The sequence below is a fragment of the Zosterops lateralis genome, assembly GCF_965231275.1.
Source record: "Zosterops lateralis genome assembly, chromosome: 1".
Lineage (NCBI taxonomy): Eukaryota > Metazoa > Chordata > Aves > Passeriformes > Zosteropidae > Zosterops > Zosterops lateralis.
Window position 1 is genome coordinate 38,120,280 of NC_139762.1, and position 19,389 is coordinate 38,139,668.

The window sequence follows — 19,389 nt, forward strand, 5'->3', positions numbered from 1 at the left end:
ACTCCAAATATATTAATGGGATTAGAGCTGTTTGTAAACTGTTCCTAGGAAAAGTAAAAATTTTAATAAAAATAGGTAACTGCATTAAGTATTTTGCATGTATTGTTGCAGAAAGTTGATATTGAAAATTTACCCATCTTGTCCTCTCTTTGGACTTGATGATCTCCAAGGTCCTTTCCAACCTAGCTGGTTCTGTGATTCAGTGGTGTGGGGAAAAGACAATAAACTGCTGACTTGCAAAAGCAAGAGGGATTTATACCCCCCACATATTTAAATGCAGCCATCTGACAAATTACTGTTGAGAAGAGTGGTACTAGCTTATCACACAGAAGAGTTTCAAGAACATTCCTTTTCTAAATATTCTGACTCTTTGATAAATGAGGCTGAAAGAAGTTATGACCTAGTTCTGCAGAAGTGCAGGTGCATTGACCATGTACACTGGAGCTTCTTTGCAACAGTTAGTCTAAATGTTTATAGAACTATCATAAAATATAAAGAGGAATGAGTTCCTTGCAGGTCTGCTGATTCAGCTCTTAAAATCCTTATACATAGCTCTTATATGTAATATAGACAGGTCTCTATCTTGAAATTAATGTATCTCTACTGTAAGGGGAATCTATTACATTACACTATGAGACTGGTACAGAGGTATATTGGAGTCTTCCACATAAATATGAGGAACAGATCTGTCTGATTTGTTTATCCATCCACACAATACCAGCTGCATGTCCCAGAGATGCACCCTGCAGCCTTATGAAGCAGCAAGGCAGCGTGGGGGTGAGAGGAATAACTCACCCAGAGCCTTATGGAGGTGACAACCTCTGTGGTCCTGCAGAGCATTAGCTGGTCTTTGGAGATTGTCTTGGAGCTCTGCCCAAAGGGATATCTCCCCCCTGTACCACTCCTTTCTCTCATCTGTCACCAGAATAGGCATGAGATAACTTCTCTGGAAAGACAATATTTTGCCACATGGTGGAGAAGAAATGTAAATAGCTAATTCACGTGAATTATCTACCAACTTTAAGAAGCATCTAGGGTTCTGACTGTGAAACTTTATCTGGGCTGTTCCTCATGGATTTATCCCAGTAGGAGAAAAAGTAAAAGGGCAAAACTTAATTTTGCAGAAAAAGAAGATAAGACATCACCTAGAATTTTAAGATTTAATGCGTCAACTATAGTTAGATTCTGGCTAGAAATGTGCAGGGCTTGAAATGTGTGAAGTTGTTGGTAGTTCATGTATACTGTGTTTTTTAGAGTGTTTATGCAGCATTTTGCATTAGGTGTAAGATATGCCCAACTCCAGACTGTTCTAACTTGTTGTTAACTAAATATTTTAAAATATAGCTTTCCAACATTGTTTTCTAATCAAATGCTACCATTGCAAGTATTTAATATCAGGCCTTTTACTCTACTATTTTTAAGCCATGAAAGGTGCCCAGGAGTGATCAACCAGAGGCTTTGGAAATTGTTTTACAATTCTTATGGTGTCTTCAATGGGGTGGATTTCAAGCTTTCCACAAAACCATCTCTCATTGTACTTATGGCTTCCCAAAATGAAAATGTAAATTATTTAACAGACCACACCTTGGTGATGACAAGAAATTATTTCCTACAAGGAAGTTTTCTCCATATCTCAAAGGTGGCATCAATTTTACCATGAGAAAAGAAAAATGCTACTTTTTTATTCTAAGTAGTGATACTTGCAATTTAGAGTTGAGTTTTATCAGATAATTAAGGCCAGGTTTTCAGCACTTCTGTGGACTCAGCTGTGTTTTTGTTGTTATAAGGAAAACTGCAATTAGATGTTAGATTTTTTTCCTTTTCTAATTCCTTGATTGAGCTTCCTACTGAAACTACTTAGTTCATTGAGTATTTCACCATGAAATCTTTATTTTCAGTGAGAACAATGGGTCAATATCTTGTTATGACTTTGTTGAGTTAGATGAGTTAAAGCTCTGTGAAATGTAATTTTTTTAATGCTACCTTCTAAGTATACATGCAGTTAGAAATACAACAGCCAATTTATTGACAAAGAATATTAGTTAGTCTTATAAAAGAATTCACCTTTCAACTGAAATTAACTTTTAATAGACTTGACAGAGGTTAAGCTTGTATCCAGAAATGCTCTAATCCAACAAGGAGTACACATTTAGTTTGGAAAGCTCTATGGGTCTAAAAGTATTTAAAAAACATCTGTGTCGATTTATGTTTCTGGATAGTCAAAAACTTTCCCTAAGGATCTTGGGAAAGATACAGTTTCCTCCAGATTATTTTACCTGCAAAGGGTAAGGCAGGGATTCAAAAGGAACCAGATATGAAGGTATTCGTGTCACCTACCTGCCTTTGACTACAGAGGTTTGTGCTTTTTCAATGTCCAAGCCTCATGAGCAATACAGGGACATTTAATTTTTATCTGTGTTTTTCTCTTCTGACTGCACTACGTCAAAGTTCAAACTTTCTCTGGGTGATGTTACAGATGCTCAAAAATCAGTGGTAAAATTCCCAAAGTCTGGCAGAAGATTATAATTTCATCTGATCTATGTTCAAACCCTGTTTTTTTTAATTTGACCCATAATAATAAAAAAGTAGATTCAAGGGTCTGAATTGTCAGTTTTATTAGGAGTGTGTTTGTGCCTTGGATTTTAGCTCATGACCATTTCTCACTTCATGTGCTACTTTGGGAAGAGATAGAATAAAAATTCTGTCCAGTTTCTCTACAATGGAAATCAAATGGCGTATTTATTGAATCTATCCATTACTAGCATTCACCTTAAATCTTGTACAACAATCCTTAAAATTGCTACTGGTGGGTCCTCATCTATAATTTTGGAGAGATGTCTCATCATATGTTGTTTCTGAGAATGATTCTTTGAAATTCTCAAATATTTTACTTGTAACTTTAAAGTATTTATTTCTTTTTTGTAATTTCCATTGTTTTCAAGCTCCCCAAAAATATGCTGTTAATATTTTTACAAGGATGTTTAAATGACATATATACATGGCACATACATGAAAGAAGACTCTATTTTTGTTTATGGATTAGATTTTAAAGAGGTGAACATCTGAGATCTGAAGCATGAAATCTTATAAAATTTGTCCTCTCCCCTCTGAAGATTTTATCTGCTGAATAGAAAGCAGCATAGAGCACTTGATGCAAAAGGGGTTGTTTTTCTCCTCTTTGATTACATATTAGAGGGGGTTTTGAGGTGTTTGCTTTTTTCCTTATTGTCTGTAGTGTGCACATCCATCAAGTAAATGTATATAAACTTTTATATATGTCTGTAGAAAATCTTGTGTATTTTCCATCCCCATGTCTCACATTTTGGCACTTGAAAATCTACTCGACCAGAGCTTAAGTATAATCTGCTTGTATAAATTTAATATAGGTTAATGTTAAATTTCATTACCTGGGTTAGATGATGCACCCAATGCACCAGAAAGTTACCTTAATGTAGAAAAATGGGGGGAAATACTAAAATGGACATAAATTAGATTTAAAAGTATACAGAAAATGGGTTTCAAAGGTAAGAGAAAGGCAATGTTATGATCTGTGGAGGGCAGACACCCCTGCCTTGCATTGATCTGAAGCACTAATTCCCATCCTTGCTGCATGCATGGCAGTTCCAGGTCAGCACAGCTGGTGTCTGGGCTCTGCTCCCAGGGTCACACAGGGCAGCCTTGAGTCCTCTTCATTCACAGGCACTTGAGATAAAGCCATGTTTCGTGTAGTTTAAGTTAAACCTGTTTCTTTTCTATGTCATGGCAAAAATTTCCCTCCACAAAATTTGGAAACTGTAGTAGGTGTTCCTTTACTCCTGCAACACTACTGGTCTCATTCATACCCATATTATGTCTTTTTAGTTTAAGGAAAAGAACCTCACTAAATTCATAATAATAAAGAATATACTCTGATAAGGACCATATTTTACAAAGCTAAAAATAAGAGGTATTTTGAATAAATTATTTTGAAACTTACTTTAATATTTTTAAGCAGTCTCAGTACTTGAGAAATACGTTATTGTCTTTATCATATTTGTTTTCTTTCTCATTTTAGGTGTCCACTCTTTGCAGGAAAGTGTGTTAGCAGAATAAAGATCAAGGGAACTAGATTAATGCTAATTATTCCTGATGGTCCTGCAGCCATTATACTTATGCCTGTTGTACTAATATTGAAATAATTTTAGTTTAATTTTCATGCATTGCTAATTAACTTTTACTTATCTTGAATACCAGCTAATTTTCTTCAAATATAAGCCAGAGCTGTTCCTTTGTACCCTGTACTTCTTGACATATATAGACACACCTCTGGTTTCCTCTTACAGATAACACTCATTTACTGTCTTCATTTTGAAAAAAAGCATAATGTCTTGTATTTTAATATTGTGCAATTCTGCCATTTGAGCACATGTTCTGGAGCTGTGTTTTCACACACTCAGAAGCTGCAACTGTGTCACATGTTCAGCACTCTGTCTTGTTGGGGTTTTTTTTGGTTTGGTTGGGGTTTTTTGGGGAGGCGGGTCAGTACATTTTTGGGGTTTTTTTCCTAATTTGTGTGAAAGAAAACTTGATTCTTGTTCTACTTATTGACCCAGTCCAATAAGATCTGGCATATATACTATCCTCTGTAACAGTGGTTAAGGGTATGATTGATCTTCTCATATTTGAGGTTTGTTAATCCTAAACACATTTGCTCTGGTACCTGGGAGCCTCCCCTAACACGACAGGCAAAACTCCACCATAAATCAAACCTGTAAACAAATGATCAGGTTTTTCAGCAATGAAAGAGTAACAGCAATATTTCACAGGGTGAAATAGTAGGAATGGTGTTGTTTGGTCTATTAATAGTCTGGGGAAAACCTACAAATGTTTTAGCAGGGAAAAGTCGCACATGTCAAAAACATTTTGGCTAGACAGGAATAAAAAGGCTCTTGTGAAGAACCTGAGTAATCACCATGAGAACAGAGGCAATGATTATTCAATAATGCAGTCACACACTCAAGAAGAAGTAAAATGATTTGATCTTCTTATACACTTTTAGATTCTGAATGTAATATATCAGTCAGCAACATCTAGAGAGTAACTGTGCAAAATTCTTTGGAAGCAATCTTAAAAGAAAGCTAATGTTTTAATGTCTGATGAATGGAGATAAGGGTTTGATTGAATAAAATATATTCATTATGCTGTTATAAGAAGAAATCTCATCTCAAATACAATTTCAGCTCTGGCCTCCCCTCCTCAAATGAACTTTAACTATGATACATTCTGAAGAAGCCACACAGGCAGTTGAGGGAAGTGATTTGGACATCTAAAAATCACAGAAATTGTAATCACAGGTGCTTTTACCTAAAAAGAAGGAAATTCACCTATTTGCTCTCTCTTAGCAACTGTTCTGCCTTAAGGTTTATTTTGTGGAGGCTAATACAAGGAAGCATAGAGATGGATACAAATGAAAATCTTGGTTCATTGAGATCAATAGAAACTTGGAACATTTTTTCCCCCATTTAAAATGGAAATATGAGATGTTTATTTGCAGATCAGGGGGTGCTGCTATGTGACGAAAGGGTGGTGTGCTTTGCTCTGCAAACATACAGCTCCTGGCTGCCTGGCTCTAGATCTGAAATGAGGACCTATCAGCAGTGATCAGGGACTACTGCAGGGGCAATCAACACAGCTCTCAGACTACACAGTGATTTTAATCTAAAAATTCATTCCAGTGATGAAGGATCTAATTTCTCTTGTATAGTTTTTATCTTCTCCTTAATGACCCTAAACTGCCACACATTAGTAGTCATAAGATAGCGACTTCTGTGCTGAAACGTATAATCTATTTATAGCAGAAGGCTGCATGTGCTCCAGTTTAGGACATTTTTCTAATATTATTTCTTTTCAGTGTAGTCAGAAAAGCAACACTCAGCCTCAAACATACTCCTCAACAATAATCCTCACTAAAGACAATCCACAGTGTCCTTTAGTTAATTCCATCATTTCTCATTACATATTCTATTTTTTTACTATCAGCATAGTGTTGCTTACTCTCTCTCCACACTAGCATGAAAGGGCCAAATATGGTCTGGCCCTGAATGAGGCTTAAATACTGTTCAAACATTAAAAAAAAAAAAAAAAAAAAAAAAAAAAAAAAAAAAAAAAAAAAAATAAAATCGTTATTTGATAGCAGATAGGCTTTTCTACCTTCACATTTGCCCTAGGAATATTTGAAGTCCCTAAAATTGATGTGGATTCATAGCAGAGAGAAGCTTGGCCTTTGTCTCATACTTTTCCCTTTTAACATCATCACTGCTATTGCTTTCAGACATTCAGGGGTGCTCTAAGAGGCACTTCTTATCCACACCTCTTTATTCTTCCTGACACTGTAATACAGAATAAACCAGAGACTTTTGGTGTGTTTTTTTAACTGGAAAAGAAATTGTTACTCTTATTTTTAAATAAGTGCTATAGTTAATGAATTGATTACAAAATGCAACTAATTTTTAAGTTTTTGGAGTACCAGACAGTATTTTGGTATGTTAAGTGTCTGATATAATAGGAAAATCTAAGTATTTATTAGTATAAAATAAGTATAAACTAAGATATAAATCTAAGTAATTTTACAAGCAGTAGTATAGAATGAAGCTGCAATTTATAGGGAGTATTGTATATACTCAATGCAGAGAATGCACCAAGCCAGGGGAAGGACTGATTTTCTGGATGTTTAGTAAATGAAATAATGTGGTTTACATCCAGTTAAAAAGTATATAATTTATGGAGGTTCAAATGCTTTTTTAGGCTTTTTCTGATACTTGAGCACTTCCCAGATATAAGTATATGAAACTCAATACAGATTCTTACAGCAATTTTCAAAGTAGTCTAATGGAGCTAGATATCCAATTCCTATTGACTTTTCCAATGGGACTTGATTACTTAAGTGCTCTTTTTCCCTTTGAAAGGCCTTCCTCTTAATTATGCCAATTGGCGCTTTAAAATGTTTTCAAAGTCAGAGGGTTGTACCAAGACAATGCTAATTCTGACCCAGACAAGCTTCATAATGCTAAATTCTAGGAAGCTCCTTCTGACTACAAGGTATATTTATTTTTCTCTTCTTCCCTGAGGGCAGAAATTAATTACTCAAGCTTGCCAGAGAATCTGCTGAGAGCTGTTACCTGCAGGAACTGAAAAGGAAAAGGCATTAGTCAGTGATGCTGCCTCATGACTATTTCCATTGCCTGATGAGTGTTTACACCCAACTGTATCTTGCCTCTACCTTGAAACTGAAAAAAAAAAAAAAAATGCAGTGCTATCAAGAAATATGAGGAGTACAGTTGATCTGGAAGATATTGCAGCAGTTTATATACTCTGGATGAAACACCACGTTACACAATTTTTTCAAAAGTTCCTGATTAGGTTAATCTCTGCCAGCCAAAATAGAAACGAGAAGCTGTAAACATGGTCTTATCTACAAGTCAGAGGAATTTATTTTTGGGGTATTTCCTTTCAGACAAACATTTTCTCTTCTGAGTCTAAATCTCTAAATAAATTTACATCATAGCTTTTCTTTACATTGTGGGCATTATTTTAGCAATCATTAAGAATTGCTAATCAATGCTCACTGCTACTGTTTTAGCTCAGTGATAAGCCTTAGATGCTACTGAGGGGATGACTTCTTTGACCTTCAGTTCTACCACAGAACTAGATACTGAATATTAAATTCATGTCAAGTGCTGGAATCTTGGCCATAAGTGTTTGCTAGAAATTGTAAAATTATTATATTGATATTTTGGTGGTCAAATTTTTGTAGAAATATTATACAGACTTCTACTGATTGACACAGCACACATAGACTTTCATTTTTGTACTTTACTTTTACTAGCTATATGAATCCTTTAGGAACAACGATGTTTCAGTAGGGTTGGATGAAAACCTTAGACATAAAGTGAGTTGTAAAGGAGAAACCAATTCACATGTATCTCTCAGTTAAAGAATGCAGTCATCCACCTTTCCTGGATAGCACTGGAAATGCATGAAAAGTGAGAAAAATGGAGATACACAACCTGAGAATCAGTGGCTTTTAGAAGACTCCAAGGCAGGAGATGTTCTCCTAACAGGCACATCAATTACTGTTCTTTAAAATAACTTATTTGTTTCAGTTTTGCAACTGAAACAATTTGAGCTGATCTTGAACTTTATTATTGTATTAGTTTACATTAGGTTTAGATAGATCTTTTTTTTTATATTTTGTCCCATCTCTGCCAGAGATTTTCTTGGGTTTTTAGTCTATGTTCATAAATGTTTGTGATTACATTCCCTGCTATAGAAATACAGGAATTAAGTCTAATGCAGTGCAATCTCAGAAAAACAGTAGTGCACAGAGGACTGGTTTTGACTCAGCTAGGCTTTTTCTCTTTTCTTTTCTTTTCTTTTCTTTTCTTTTCTTTTCTTTTCTTTTCTTTTCTTTTCTTTTCTTTTCTTTTCTTTTCTTTTCTCTTCTCTTCTCTTCTCTTCTCTTCTCTTCTCTTCTCTTCTCTTTTCTCTTTTTTTCCCATTTTGCTCTACTTTCATTTTAAATAATTGGGAGCCATAAATATAAAATAGCCCCACCTGATTAATATCCAGGCAAAATCAAGGAGATTTTCATATGCTTTCTTGTCTGTTGGCAATCTGAAACATCCTAGTCAGTACTGCCAGCATATGACAATGCAGATTGCTTTCATTTATGCTTTTGATCAAGTTCCCTGTTCTGCACAGAGTGGATCAGCAGGGTCATGGCCAGACCTTTCTCTGCCATTACCCAGCCCTTCTGCCTGAGCTTTCTCTGCAGGGCAGCATGCCAAAAAGCATGGACCTGAGCATGGGAGCAGCCATGGGTTCACCAGGTCTACTCTAGGTGCTAAATTCCTACAGATTTTTTTCCCAACTTAATTGGAAGTGCTGGGACTGATACTTTAAATCTACCCCCTACTTTTGCAGACATTCTCTTCAATGAGATTTCCCCCAGTTCATTTTTGTATTCATCTAAATGGATGCTGACTGAAGTGCAGAGAGAATAATCTTCAGGAGGTGATTCAGTCTGTCAGATCCCAGCTTACAAAAGGGGGACCCCCAAACAATTTTTCTAAAATAAACCTCTCTCTGTCAGGATTATTTTCTTTTGGCAGTTCTCCCTGTCTACCCAAGAAAGATTCCCAATCTCCCAAGCAAGCTGTTTAACAGACAAAACTGGGAACACAAATAGATTTTTATCTCTTCTTTTTCCCAGTCTTGATTTTTGGGAAGCATTGTGTTTATGTAATTCGTTCAGGTTGTGTTTTCCAGCCGTGTATTTTTTTTTTCCTGCATTGTTGCTTTGGGGTTGTTTTGTTGTTTTTTTTTCAAATATCTGAGGCAGTAGCTAATTCTGCTTTCTCTGGCACATAGACTCGTTCATCAAAATGAAAGGAAAGATTAAATGAACAATTTAGAAAATACTTACTGAAGCATGTTTCAAAAATTAATTCTAGTTTGTAAGTTATGTTTAGTTCTTTGAATCTTTTCTACTGTAAAAATAAACATGTGAAAAGCTCTGAATATGTAATTACTATTATAATGATTTAGTCTTAGAATGTCAAAAAGCTTTCCAAGCATTAATTGATTGAAAAATCAAATGATGTTGCATTGTTGCTGCAGTGCTATTAGGTGAAGATTATTTTTTTAGTGACATAATGGATTTTATAAATTATCTAATTAGACCTGTAGTATGCAATTCAAAACCACTTGATTTCAATGCAGAAATGCAATTTTTATAATAAAAAATCATACATAAAAATAAATATCCTGGAGACACAATACTTAATGTGCTGCATAAATTCCCACAGTTTTATGCTTTTTTTATTCTTGGAATTGTGTGAAGACTATAATGTCTTTTAAGTAGATTTTTGGGGGTTTCTAGAACTGGTTTTTTAGTATAATGTATAATTTTCATGGTGGTGTCAGTGTTACTTAAAAGTAACTCCTTTTATGCTTTGTTTTGCAGGTTGGCTTCATGAGCTGGGAAAACGAATTGAATCTCCTTATTATGAGAATAATACACTAGGAGGCCCATCAATCAGAAGTGCCTATATAGCTGCCCTGTATTTCACTCTCAGCAGCCTCACCAGTGTTGGCTTTGGAAATGTTTCAGCCAATACTGATGCTGAAAAGATCTTCTCCATTTGCACAATGCTGATTGGAGGTAGGTACAGTCAAGTGTAATTTAAAACATTTTCAATGAGTAGGAAAAAGTCAAATAAAAGCTGAAATTTTGCTAAGTTTCTTAAAAGAAACCCCAAGCAAACACAGCGGAGAGCTTAATAAATTTAATTTAAAATGACAAAAAAGGAAACAACTTTGTCTGGCTTACACTAGATAAACTCTCTTAGGCAGACATATTTCTAACCTTTTGTTCGCTGATGGTGACGAAAGGCAGTGTTGCTCACTGAAATGCAAGTTATTAACAGTGGAAGTGGTCCAGCCATGTGTTGGGGATTTCAGGCATTACAGACACTTTTCCAGACAGCCAGGTATAATGTGCATGTCAGCTGCAGTTCCACCCCCACAGCAGCCCTGGGAATGGTGATGAGGGGAAGTGGGCAGCAGGACAAAGTATCCGTGAACTGGTGTGTATCCTCATGTGAAGAACCTGACCAGAGAGAAAGAGAGACAGGATAGAGTAGAGCCAGGAGACTGTTTGATGAGCCTTAGCATTAAAAAAAAAAAAAAAAAAAAAAAAAAGCACTTCAATTATCATTGACAAAAATTTGATTCGGATTTGAATCAGAATGCAATTTTTTTGTCATATTTGGAACTCATAATGACATTTATGCTGATTACTTAGTTTTATTGTCAGAGTAAGGCACCTGTTCATTTGTGATCCCCTTCCTTCTGTTGAGGCACCCAAGTACAACAAGCAGCGATTTGGAAGCCAAGACCCTTAGAGAAAGTACTGGAAGCTCTGTCTTTATGTTCATCTTCCTCCCACAAAAAAATCAGCTGTGCTATTTTACTATATGTACATAGTACAGCTCAGCTCAAAGCTGTCACACTGGCCATGAAGAATAAAAGCAAGTCACTGCTAGAGTACTCTGTCCTCCCTTTTTCTTTCTGCTGGCTTAGATGCTCTGGAAATACTAGTAGATGTTTCTCCAGCGCTAGTCAGTAAAGCCCTGGGTGTTAGCTTTGCTGGATAAATTCTTCTGAGCAACAATAAACTGGAAATTTGACACTTGAAAGACAGGGAATGTGATGAATTAACTGTAATCTATATATTTGCAGCATTAAGTGGTAAAAGAATTGTTCGATGAATAATTTTCATTTTTCCTCTGTCCAGAAAATAAGAGGCAATAATGTAATGAATCATCCAAGAGTTATATAACTTTTTTTTTTTGGACAGTGTCACAAAACCACAAGCAGTTCATTAATTTCTTTCAGTGGTTGCATGAAATTACTGTGATCTCTGTTCTTTGGGGCTTTCATTACATAAAATCTGTTGGAATAAAGGAAGGAGTTTTCATTTCTATCAAGAAATCAAGAGATCTCTTGTGTAAGGCAGTGATGAATATTTAACTCACTTTAATATAGCAGGGCTTTCATAAATATAATAGAGTAGATATAGAAGTATGCTATACATTTATTTAGTCCAGCTGTAACAATTTCACTTTTATTTCTTGTAATATGCTTGTACATTGAATAAATTGTGAAGAACTAGTTAGCTGAGTAAAGTAAGAGGGAACTGACAACTGAAAGGTGAAGTTGCTTATAGGCAAGAAGATAGGAGAATGGATTTATATCTGCAGGGGTCCAGTGAACAAGATATGTGCAGGTAAAAAAAGCAGAGCGAGCTGATTTGCAGACATTTTCTTGAGGAATTTTATTTTAGATACTAGCAAAGAAACTTGAAGGAGTTAGAATGATACTGTGAAGGTTGGTGAGCATACCTTAGAAAATTCTGTTAGGAATTAAGTGCTAATCTGTATCCTCAGGGACATTATATCTCTCAATTTCTTAAAACCTGTTTTAGTGTATCTTTTTGGCTGATATTTAATTTTAAGATTCTCTAATGGAAAGTGATGTTCTGAGAAAAATTGATGTGTAAGTTTTTCAGACTTTTGACCAAGCCATTATTTAATGAAATTTCAGGTGTAATGGAGAGGGTGAGCTAGTTTATCAGCAGTTTTTCTCTATCTCTTTAATGTATGACACTACAAACAGAAAAAATGAATTAAATTTACTTAAACCTTGAAAAACTTGAAGACAGAAAAAAAGAAGTGTAAATTTAAAAAATAAATAGCATATAGAATACATTTCTAATATTTACCGTCCTCTTAGCATTAATTTTTATTTTGCACAAATTTGAAATTTAAATTTTTAACAAGTCATGTTCTGATGATAAAAGATCTTGTTCAATACAGTATGTCTTCATAAAGTTGGAAAAACTGTAACTAGAATACCTATGATATCCAGCATCTGTAAAATATTAATCAGATCTGCCCTCCATCAGGTGATCATACCATATTCTGTCTTTTACTCTCCGTGTTCTTTCAGAAAAAAATGTGTATTTTTTGTATTTAAGAGATTGGAGGCCCACTCTAGTAGCTCCAGTCCTATCTGGGATCAGATGTGTTCCTCTGTACCCTAAGCAACTACAATGTGATTTAAAATATCTAAAAAATAAAGGGCACTTTATGAAATACAGTTCCTAGAAGTTTTGAACTTGTCCTACTTGAGTTTAGACAGAGGCATAGTAGGTTTCCTGCAGAAAGTAGGGTAAGTGTATGATTATTTGATAAAGAATTCTAATGCCTGTCATTGCCAAGAATAGCTTGTCATTATGAGAAGCAGTTGCCTTCCAATGCATATAGGCAATGACAGATTCTACCATAATAATAAAATTCTAGATGATATTTGTGCCTATATTAACGTCACTGAGATCTCTACACTGTCCAGCTCCTAACCTTGGAGTCTGACGAGGGACTTGCATCACATGGGAGTCTTACATTTGCATTCATACACCGCCTAATGCTTTATCCCTCCCCTCATTTAAACTGATTATTGCATCCTTAAAGAGGTTACAACTATTTCTTTAACTTATTTATCTGTGTCTGGCTGAATTGTTTCAGGCCTAGTTGTCATATTCCTAATATAATATCCTGTATCTAGTATTACACCAGTCCCTCACATTTTGTTGCTCTAGCTTCTGACATGAATGGTTTAGCAAGTCTCTGCACCATCATGAAAATAATTGACTATTTTTAGAAATAAATTTCTAGTTAGGATTGCTATTCTTACTACATCCATAATCCTTTTCTTTCTGGTATTGCTACACTGCAGTTCTTTATCTGTTTTTCTGCACTCCCTTCACTAAGGACATAGATATTGTTACTAAGTCCTTTGTATTTTTCTCAGCCTGTAAAAGTTTTCTCTCTCCAAGCTACAAAATTTTCTCTCTCTTTCTAAAAAGTGCATCCTTTCTTGTCTTATTTCCCCTTGTCTCTTCTCACTCACATTGGACTTCTGTAAAGTGACATACAATGCCAACAACTTGTTCATCTTGTTTATAAACCAATTCCTTTGTCACTCTGAGAAATCCATCTGCTTTCTTTCAAGCAATATAAAGACAGATGTCCCTTTAGAAAAAATAATAAAGATTTTAGTATTTTTTTAAAAAAACAATTTGTAGATGTGTGTATTCTATACATCAAATCAATATCACATGACAGACAATTTAGCAGTGATTTTTCCAATTCAAATAAGCAAACATATTTCTGCACAGACAAACCCAGATGACCTATATCTGTAAATATTTCTTCAATTTTGCTTCTGGTCTTTTTATTCCCAAACCAATATCTAATTGCAGACAAACTCCAGGATGTCAGAACACTTTTAACCATATTTGACCCTGTCAAGTGACATAAGAAATGAGGTTTTCTCTTTGAATGTTTCTTTTAACCTGAATTCCTGCTTTGCAATGGGTTTTTTCCCTGACTTTTAAAAAAATATCTCCCCCAGAATACCATACATTTAAAAATGTTATTTACAACCTCATTTTGCTACACATGGTCTCCAATAGTAATTGTTTTTATTTGAGTTCTTTGAAATCTATTACATTCTGTGTAGTTTCCAACCGACCATTTGAGTCTAGTTTTCATATGGATTATAAGTATCTCGTTATTTTCTGAGCATATCTGCCTACATGCATTTCTTCCTGTACATTTTTACAAAGACTTGTAGTAACAGGACAAGTGGGAACGGTTGAAACTGAAAGAGAGGAGGTTTAGATTAGATATTGAGAGAAACTCTTTACTATGAGGATGGTGAGATGCAGGAAGATGTTGCTCAGGGAAGTTGTGGATGCCCCATCCCTGGCACTGTTCAAGGCCGGGTTGGATGAGGTTTTGAGCAACCTGGTCTAATGAAAGGCATCCCTGCCCATGGCTGAGGGGCTGGAACTAAATGATATTTAAGGTTCCTTCCAACCTAAACCATTCTATGATTCAATGTTCTGTTTTCCTTTTCTCTTAGACTATGGACTTAATTTGATGTAATTATTTTGTTAGGTACCCTGACTAGGTAAAATAAGTTGCTCTACCCTGTCCCATGACAGTGACTCGTAGTGTCTCAAACACCAGAAATGAACAATCATATTAATATCACAGTATTAATATACCATTACTGAAGGAGTCTTATATTTAAAAGCTTTCTTATATCTCTCAATCAGGAATTTTTTGCTCTGTGAACATGCTGTTCATTTTCTGTGTTGAGATTTATTGATCAACATATCACTCCACATTGCATGTAATTTCTATACTTCCTAGCTCTGATGCATGCCTTGGTGTTTGGTAATGTGACTGCCATAATTCAGAGGATGTACTCCAGATGGTCCCTTTATCACACAAGAACCAAGGATTTGAAGGACTTTATACGGGTCCATCACCTGCCACAGCAGCTAAAGCAAAGGATGCTTGAATATTTCCAAACCACGTGGTCTGTCAATAATGGAATTGATTCCAATGAGGTAACCAAATGAGAGGGAATTGTGTTTGATTGTTTTGACTGTGAACTATGACTGTGAGTCAAGGAGGGGGGTATTTTTTATTTCGTGATGCTGTTTTTTGTGTGAAGTTGCATACCAAAGAAAACCATCAAATAAAGTAAAATTTAGTTCTCTGTGATTCTCAAATGCTGAAGAGGCATTCATCAGAAACTTTTTAGATGATGCCATCAGAAATTGTATAATGAGTAGTTCTGTCTTTCACTAAACAAAGTATCTACATGGGGATTTTAGGTCATTTTTAAAGAAGGGACTATGATGCCTTTTACAGGAGGGACCATGATGCCTTTCCTTCCTTCTTCATCTTATTTATTGCAGTAGTGTAAACAAATGATTTAGCCTGAATTTTTATGTTATTTATATAACTACATTTTTAAATATTGCAGAGTCTAACTTGAGAGTGAAATCAAAAGACAGATTTCTGGTGGTGTCTGTGCTTGCTTGTTTTAAATTACGTATCCAGGTTATGCGTTACTGTAGTGCAGGAGAAATAATGGCTTCTCTCTGCTGGAGTTTTATTTGAATGGAGTATTCCCTTCAGGTTTCTTGTTATCTATGTTATAAAACTCAGTGGTCTCTAAAGATAATGTGGCAATAAGCAGAAAGATTTTGGGGTTGGAACGTTCTTTTCCTGATAAATTCTTTTTGTGTTGTGCACAGCACAAAGAATGGGATTTTCAACAGCATCTTAGCAACAGAAGGAGCTTAGTAAGATTTACAAAGGTACAAAAATTACTTAGATGTCAAAGCTTTCCTAGATGTGATTAATGCTCACCTTCAGCTTTTGTACCTTCTGTACCTTTAGTTACACTGAAAGTGAGTGACTGCTGTACTACAACCGCAGCTCCTGGAGAGACCATCAGTCTTTCATTATTTCTCTCCTATGGATAAAATGCCTTGTCCGGGCCCACCAGGTCAAGCATTGGCTGATTGCATTGTTCAGATGCCACATCCCCTCAAACTACAAACAAAACTATATTTGTGGGCTTGCAGCTTGAAAGGAAAAAGTGAGACTTCATGGTCTTTTAGTTTCCATAGGTACTTCCATTGAATATGTATCTCATCTCCGTTCCTTTCCCAGCCCTCCCTCAGTGTCCAGTTACATTATTAAAAAAATGAAAATAACAAGAATAAAAACACATTCACAGCGGGTTTTTTTTTTGGATATTCCTCTTTCACTGGTTTAACTATAGAAGAAATAATATTGCATATTGATGAATTTTATACAATTCTCTGCTTTCATTGATACAATGGTATACCTGAGCAGCCTACTCTGTTCTATCACAGAGAACTCGGACAAACTTAAATTGTGCATTAGAGGGAACTTGTACAGTGTTGTTGACCTTTTTTTCCTGGGTGTTTTTATGGGGAGTTTTGGGGGGGGTTTGGGGAGGGGTTTGGTGGTTTTTTTTTTCTTTTTTTTCTTTTTTTTTTTTTTCTTCTTTTTTTTTTTTTTGTGAGACTTTGTGGGGTTTTTGGGGTTTTTTTGGTAGTAAAAAGGCATACATTTACTCATGTTTTTCCTGGAATTTATCGGTGTTAAAATTTCTTAAAATAACATGTCTCATCAAGGGGATAAGAAAAGTCAAGGGGAAGTATTTGCAACAATATGACGTGCAGCAATACTTCTGCAAAAGTGGAAACAACTTTAATTTTTAATTTTTTGTCTCTTTTTCATCATTTTTCCTTCTTTTGGACAGCTTTTAAAAGACTTCCCAGACGAGCTGCGTTCAGACATCACCATGCACTTGAACAAGGAGATTTTGCAGCTCTCCCTTTTCGAGTGTGCCAGTCGTGGTTGCCTCAGGTCTCTGTCCCTGCACATCAAAACCTCCTTCTGTGCTCCTGGGGAATACCTCCTGCGGCAGGGAGATGCCCTGCAAGCGATCTACTTTGTGTGCTCAGGTTCCATGGAAGTCCTGAAGGATAGCACTGTGCTGGCAATTCTTGGTATGTTCATAATCATAGGCTCAGAATGGTCCCCCACTGAAGTAGAATCTTCACTACTAACTGGTAGTTTAGTGTGTCCTAATTGTCTGATGAGCAATAATTTTTTTAATTTTAATCTTCAATTCTTATTCTATGTACACTCCTATTTTTTTAGTTTTAACTTCCTTATATTTTAACCTAAGAAGCTTTCAATTGCCAGACTGTTAGCTGTGCAATATTCCACTTCTGGCTTCCTCATATTTATTCCCTCTTCTTTTCATGTACAGAGGTACTTGCAAACTTTTGACACAAATTGCTACTTTCTGCTATATTTGGTGACAGTATTGACAGCTCAAAGAACATTGGTCATCAGTTCCTAAATCTTTCATGAAAATTAGTGGCCGAGCAATGCTCCCACTAATGCTCCCAAATGAAAAAAAGCAATATGAGCCTACTTTCATTCTTTGGCACTTGCCTATGAGCAGCCCTTGCAGAAAAGCCATGTGGTGAAGAACAAGCATTGTTGGCTCTGCTCCTCCAAGCTACCTCATGCTAACTGGTGCTGTCTGCAATCATCTGAGTCTGTTGGAACTGAAAAAGGCCAGAAATTCTGTTCTAATAATTTTTTTAGTTTTTATTTGCAAGAGGACTGTTTTTAGTCATTAAGGATTAAACATCTCTACCTATAAATTTCTGTGATTTGCCTCAGTCTAAGGCCTACTAAAGAAATACTCTTTATCTTCAGATAAAAGATTATTAGACTTGTCTCAGTTAATGTTTATAGAGGCTTTTTGGCAAATAAAATATAAAATTTTGCTCTACATGTAGAGATTTCTTTTATTTTATCACTTTAGATTTAAACGTATTCTTCTTTCTAATAACTTTTAATATTCTTATGAAACAGAGTTAAAAAGAACATTTCCTTTTTAGCTTTTCTTCCTGTTTCATGGGATTACACTAGACTTTTGATAATAGAAGCTTCTGGTCTTCTGTAATTGAATTTCCTTTATTTTACTAGAATGCATTTGATTGGTCTTTTTTTAGAATATAAATGTGATACAGGTCCTATTTGTTTCAGAACTCTTTAATTCTATTAGATTGACAGTCCACATCACTCCATCACTTGTTTTTTTCTAGGAAGTTTAATAATCTCTTGATTTCATTGGATCATATAGATCAAAGATTAAAAATATGACTTATAATAAAACATAAGCTAAAACCAGCAAAAGTTCAAGAAGTACTTCCATTAGAACTATGATTTCATTAATGATTCCATCTTCAGGCACTTCTGAAAATGTTAATTAAAACATCATTGTGTAATGGTGACAATCAAAACAATAAGAAAGAGATTACTGTATTTCTGAAAGAAGTTAATGAAATCACAATGCAAAAACATAAACATAATGCAATGAAATAAGTTTTGTTACAGTGAATGGGGACTTCATCATTTAAACCTAATTAACACCAGCAGAAGGTGAATGCATCAAAACCATGTAGGTCCCTATGAGAAATTGTGTTACTGATGTCATGTAAATGCAAGACACCGGATTTTTCCCTGACAATTGTCCCCTGCTGAGTTACTTGCAGTTCCCAGAATATTTTATAATTCTGTCCTGATTCTAATTTTAGTGGATTAGTTTTTGTTTACTGAACCATTCTCACTAACAAGCAGTGCAGCAACAACTCAGTGAAATGCTCTCATTAAATACATCTTTGCTTCCTCTAGAGACTATTACTTTATCTCTAATAATGATGATTAGGATATATTTTATGGGAAAATATGTTTTAATATGCGTTATGTACTGTTTGAGCATATATCTTTGATTTATTAAAAATATTAGCCATAAGTTATTTTTAAAATATCCATAATGAGAATATTTATAACTTTGACTGCATGTCCCCAATTTATTGAAAAACAGATGTGTCTGTGAGAAACATGTATATATAAGCTTGTTATCCAATTAAAGAAAAAAGAAAAGAACTACTAAGAATAGCTTAAATGATTCTGTTATGTAACGAATGTTGACATTCAAGGTAGAATCATTTAATCACTTCATTAATTCTACATGAAACTTCAGGTTACTACCTACAGCCTTTGCTGCATGATTTTCATTTGAAAAAGAAACATATTTCATTTGAAAAAGAAGCACTACCAGATCAATTGTAGTATCTTTAAGCCTGAAATTACTTCAAAACTTTAACTACAATCAAATAAAAATCTAACTTTTTTTTTTTTCCAAAATGTTTATACAGTATTGATACTAATACTGTTCCTATATCTAAAAAGCTTCTAATTAAGTTGTTCAAGGATCAGTTTTGGTATATTTGAAATATTCTTTCTCTTGTCCACATTACTGCCAGCAATAAATTCACAGTTCCAGCCCTTTGCTTAACATAATGGAAGA

The 19,389-nt window shown here is 35.0% G+C and overlaps 1 protein-coding gene across 1 annotated transcript in view; it reads left to right on the forward strand.

Moving 5' to 3' along the window:
* The window catches only part of KCNH8 (potassium voltage-gated channel subfamily H member 8), a gene marked incomplete at both ends in the record, with an annotated part of 177,021 nt that overhangs the window by 122,434 nt on the left and 35,198 nt on the right, over window positions 1-19,389 (forward strand). Inside the window, 3 exons of the mRNA XM_083867048.1 lie at window positions 10,004-10,201; window positions 14,820-15,019; window positions 16,756-17,005. Of these exons, the coding sequence (XP_083723174.1) occupies window positions 10,004-10,201; window positions 14,820-15,019; window positions 16,756-17,005 (648 nt within the window). The remainder of the gene's footprint in view (window positions 1-10,003; window positions 10,202-14,819; window positions 15,020-16,755; window positions 17,006-19,389) is intronic.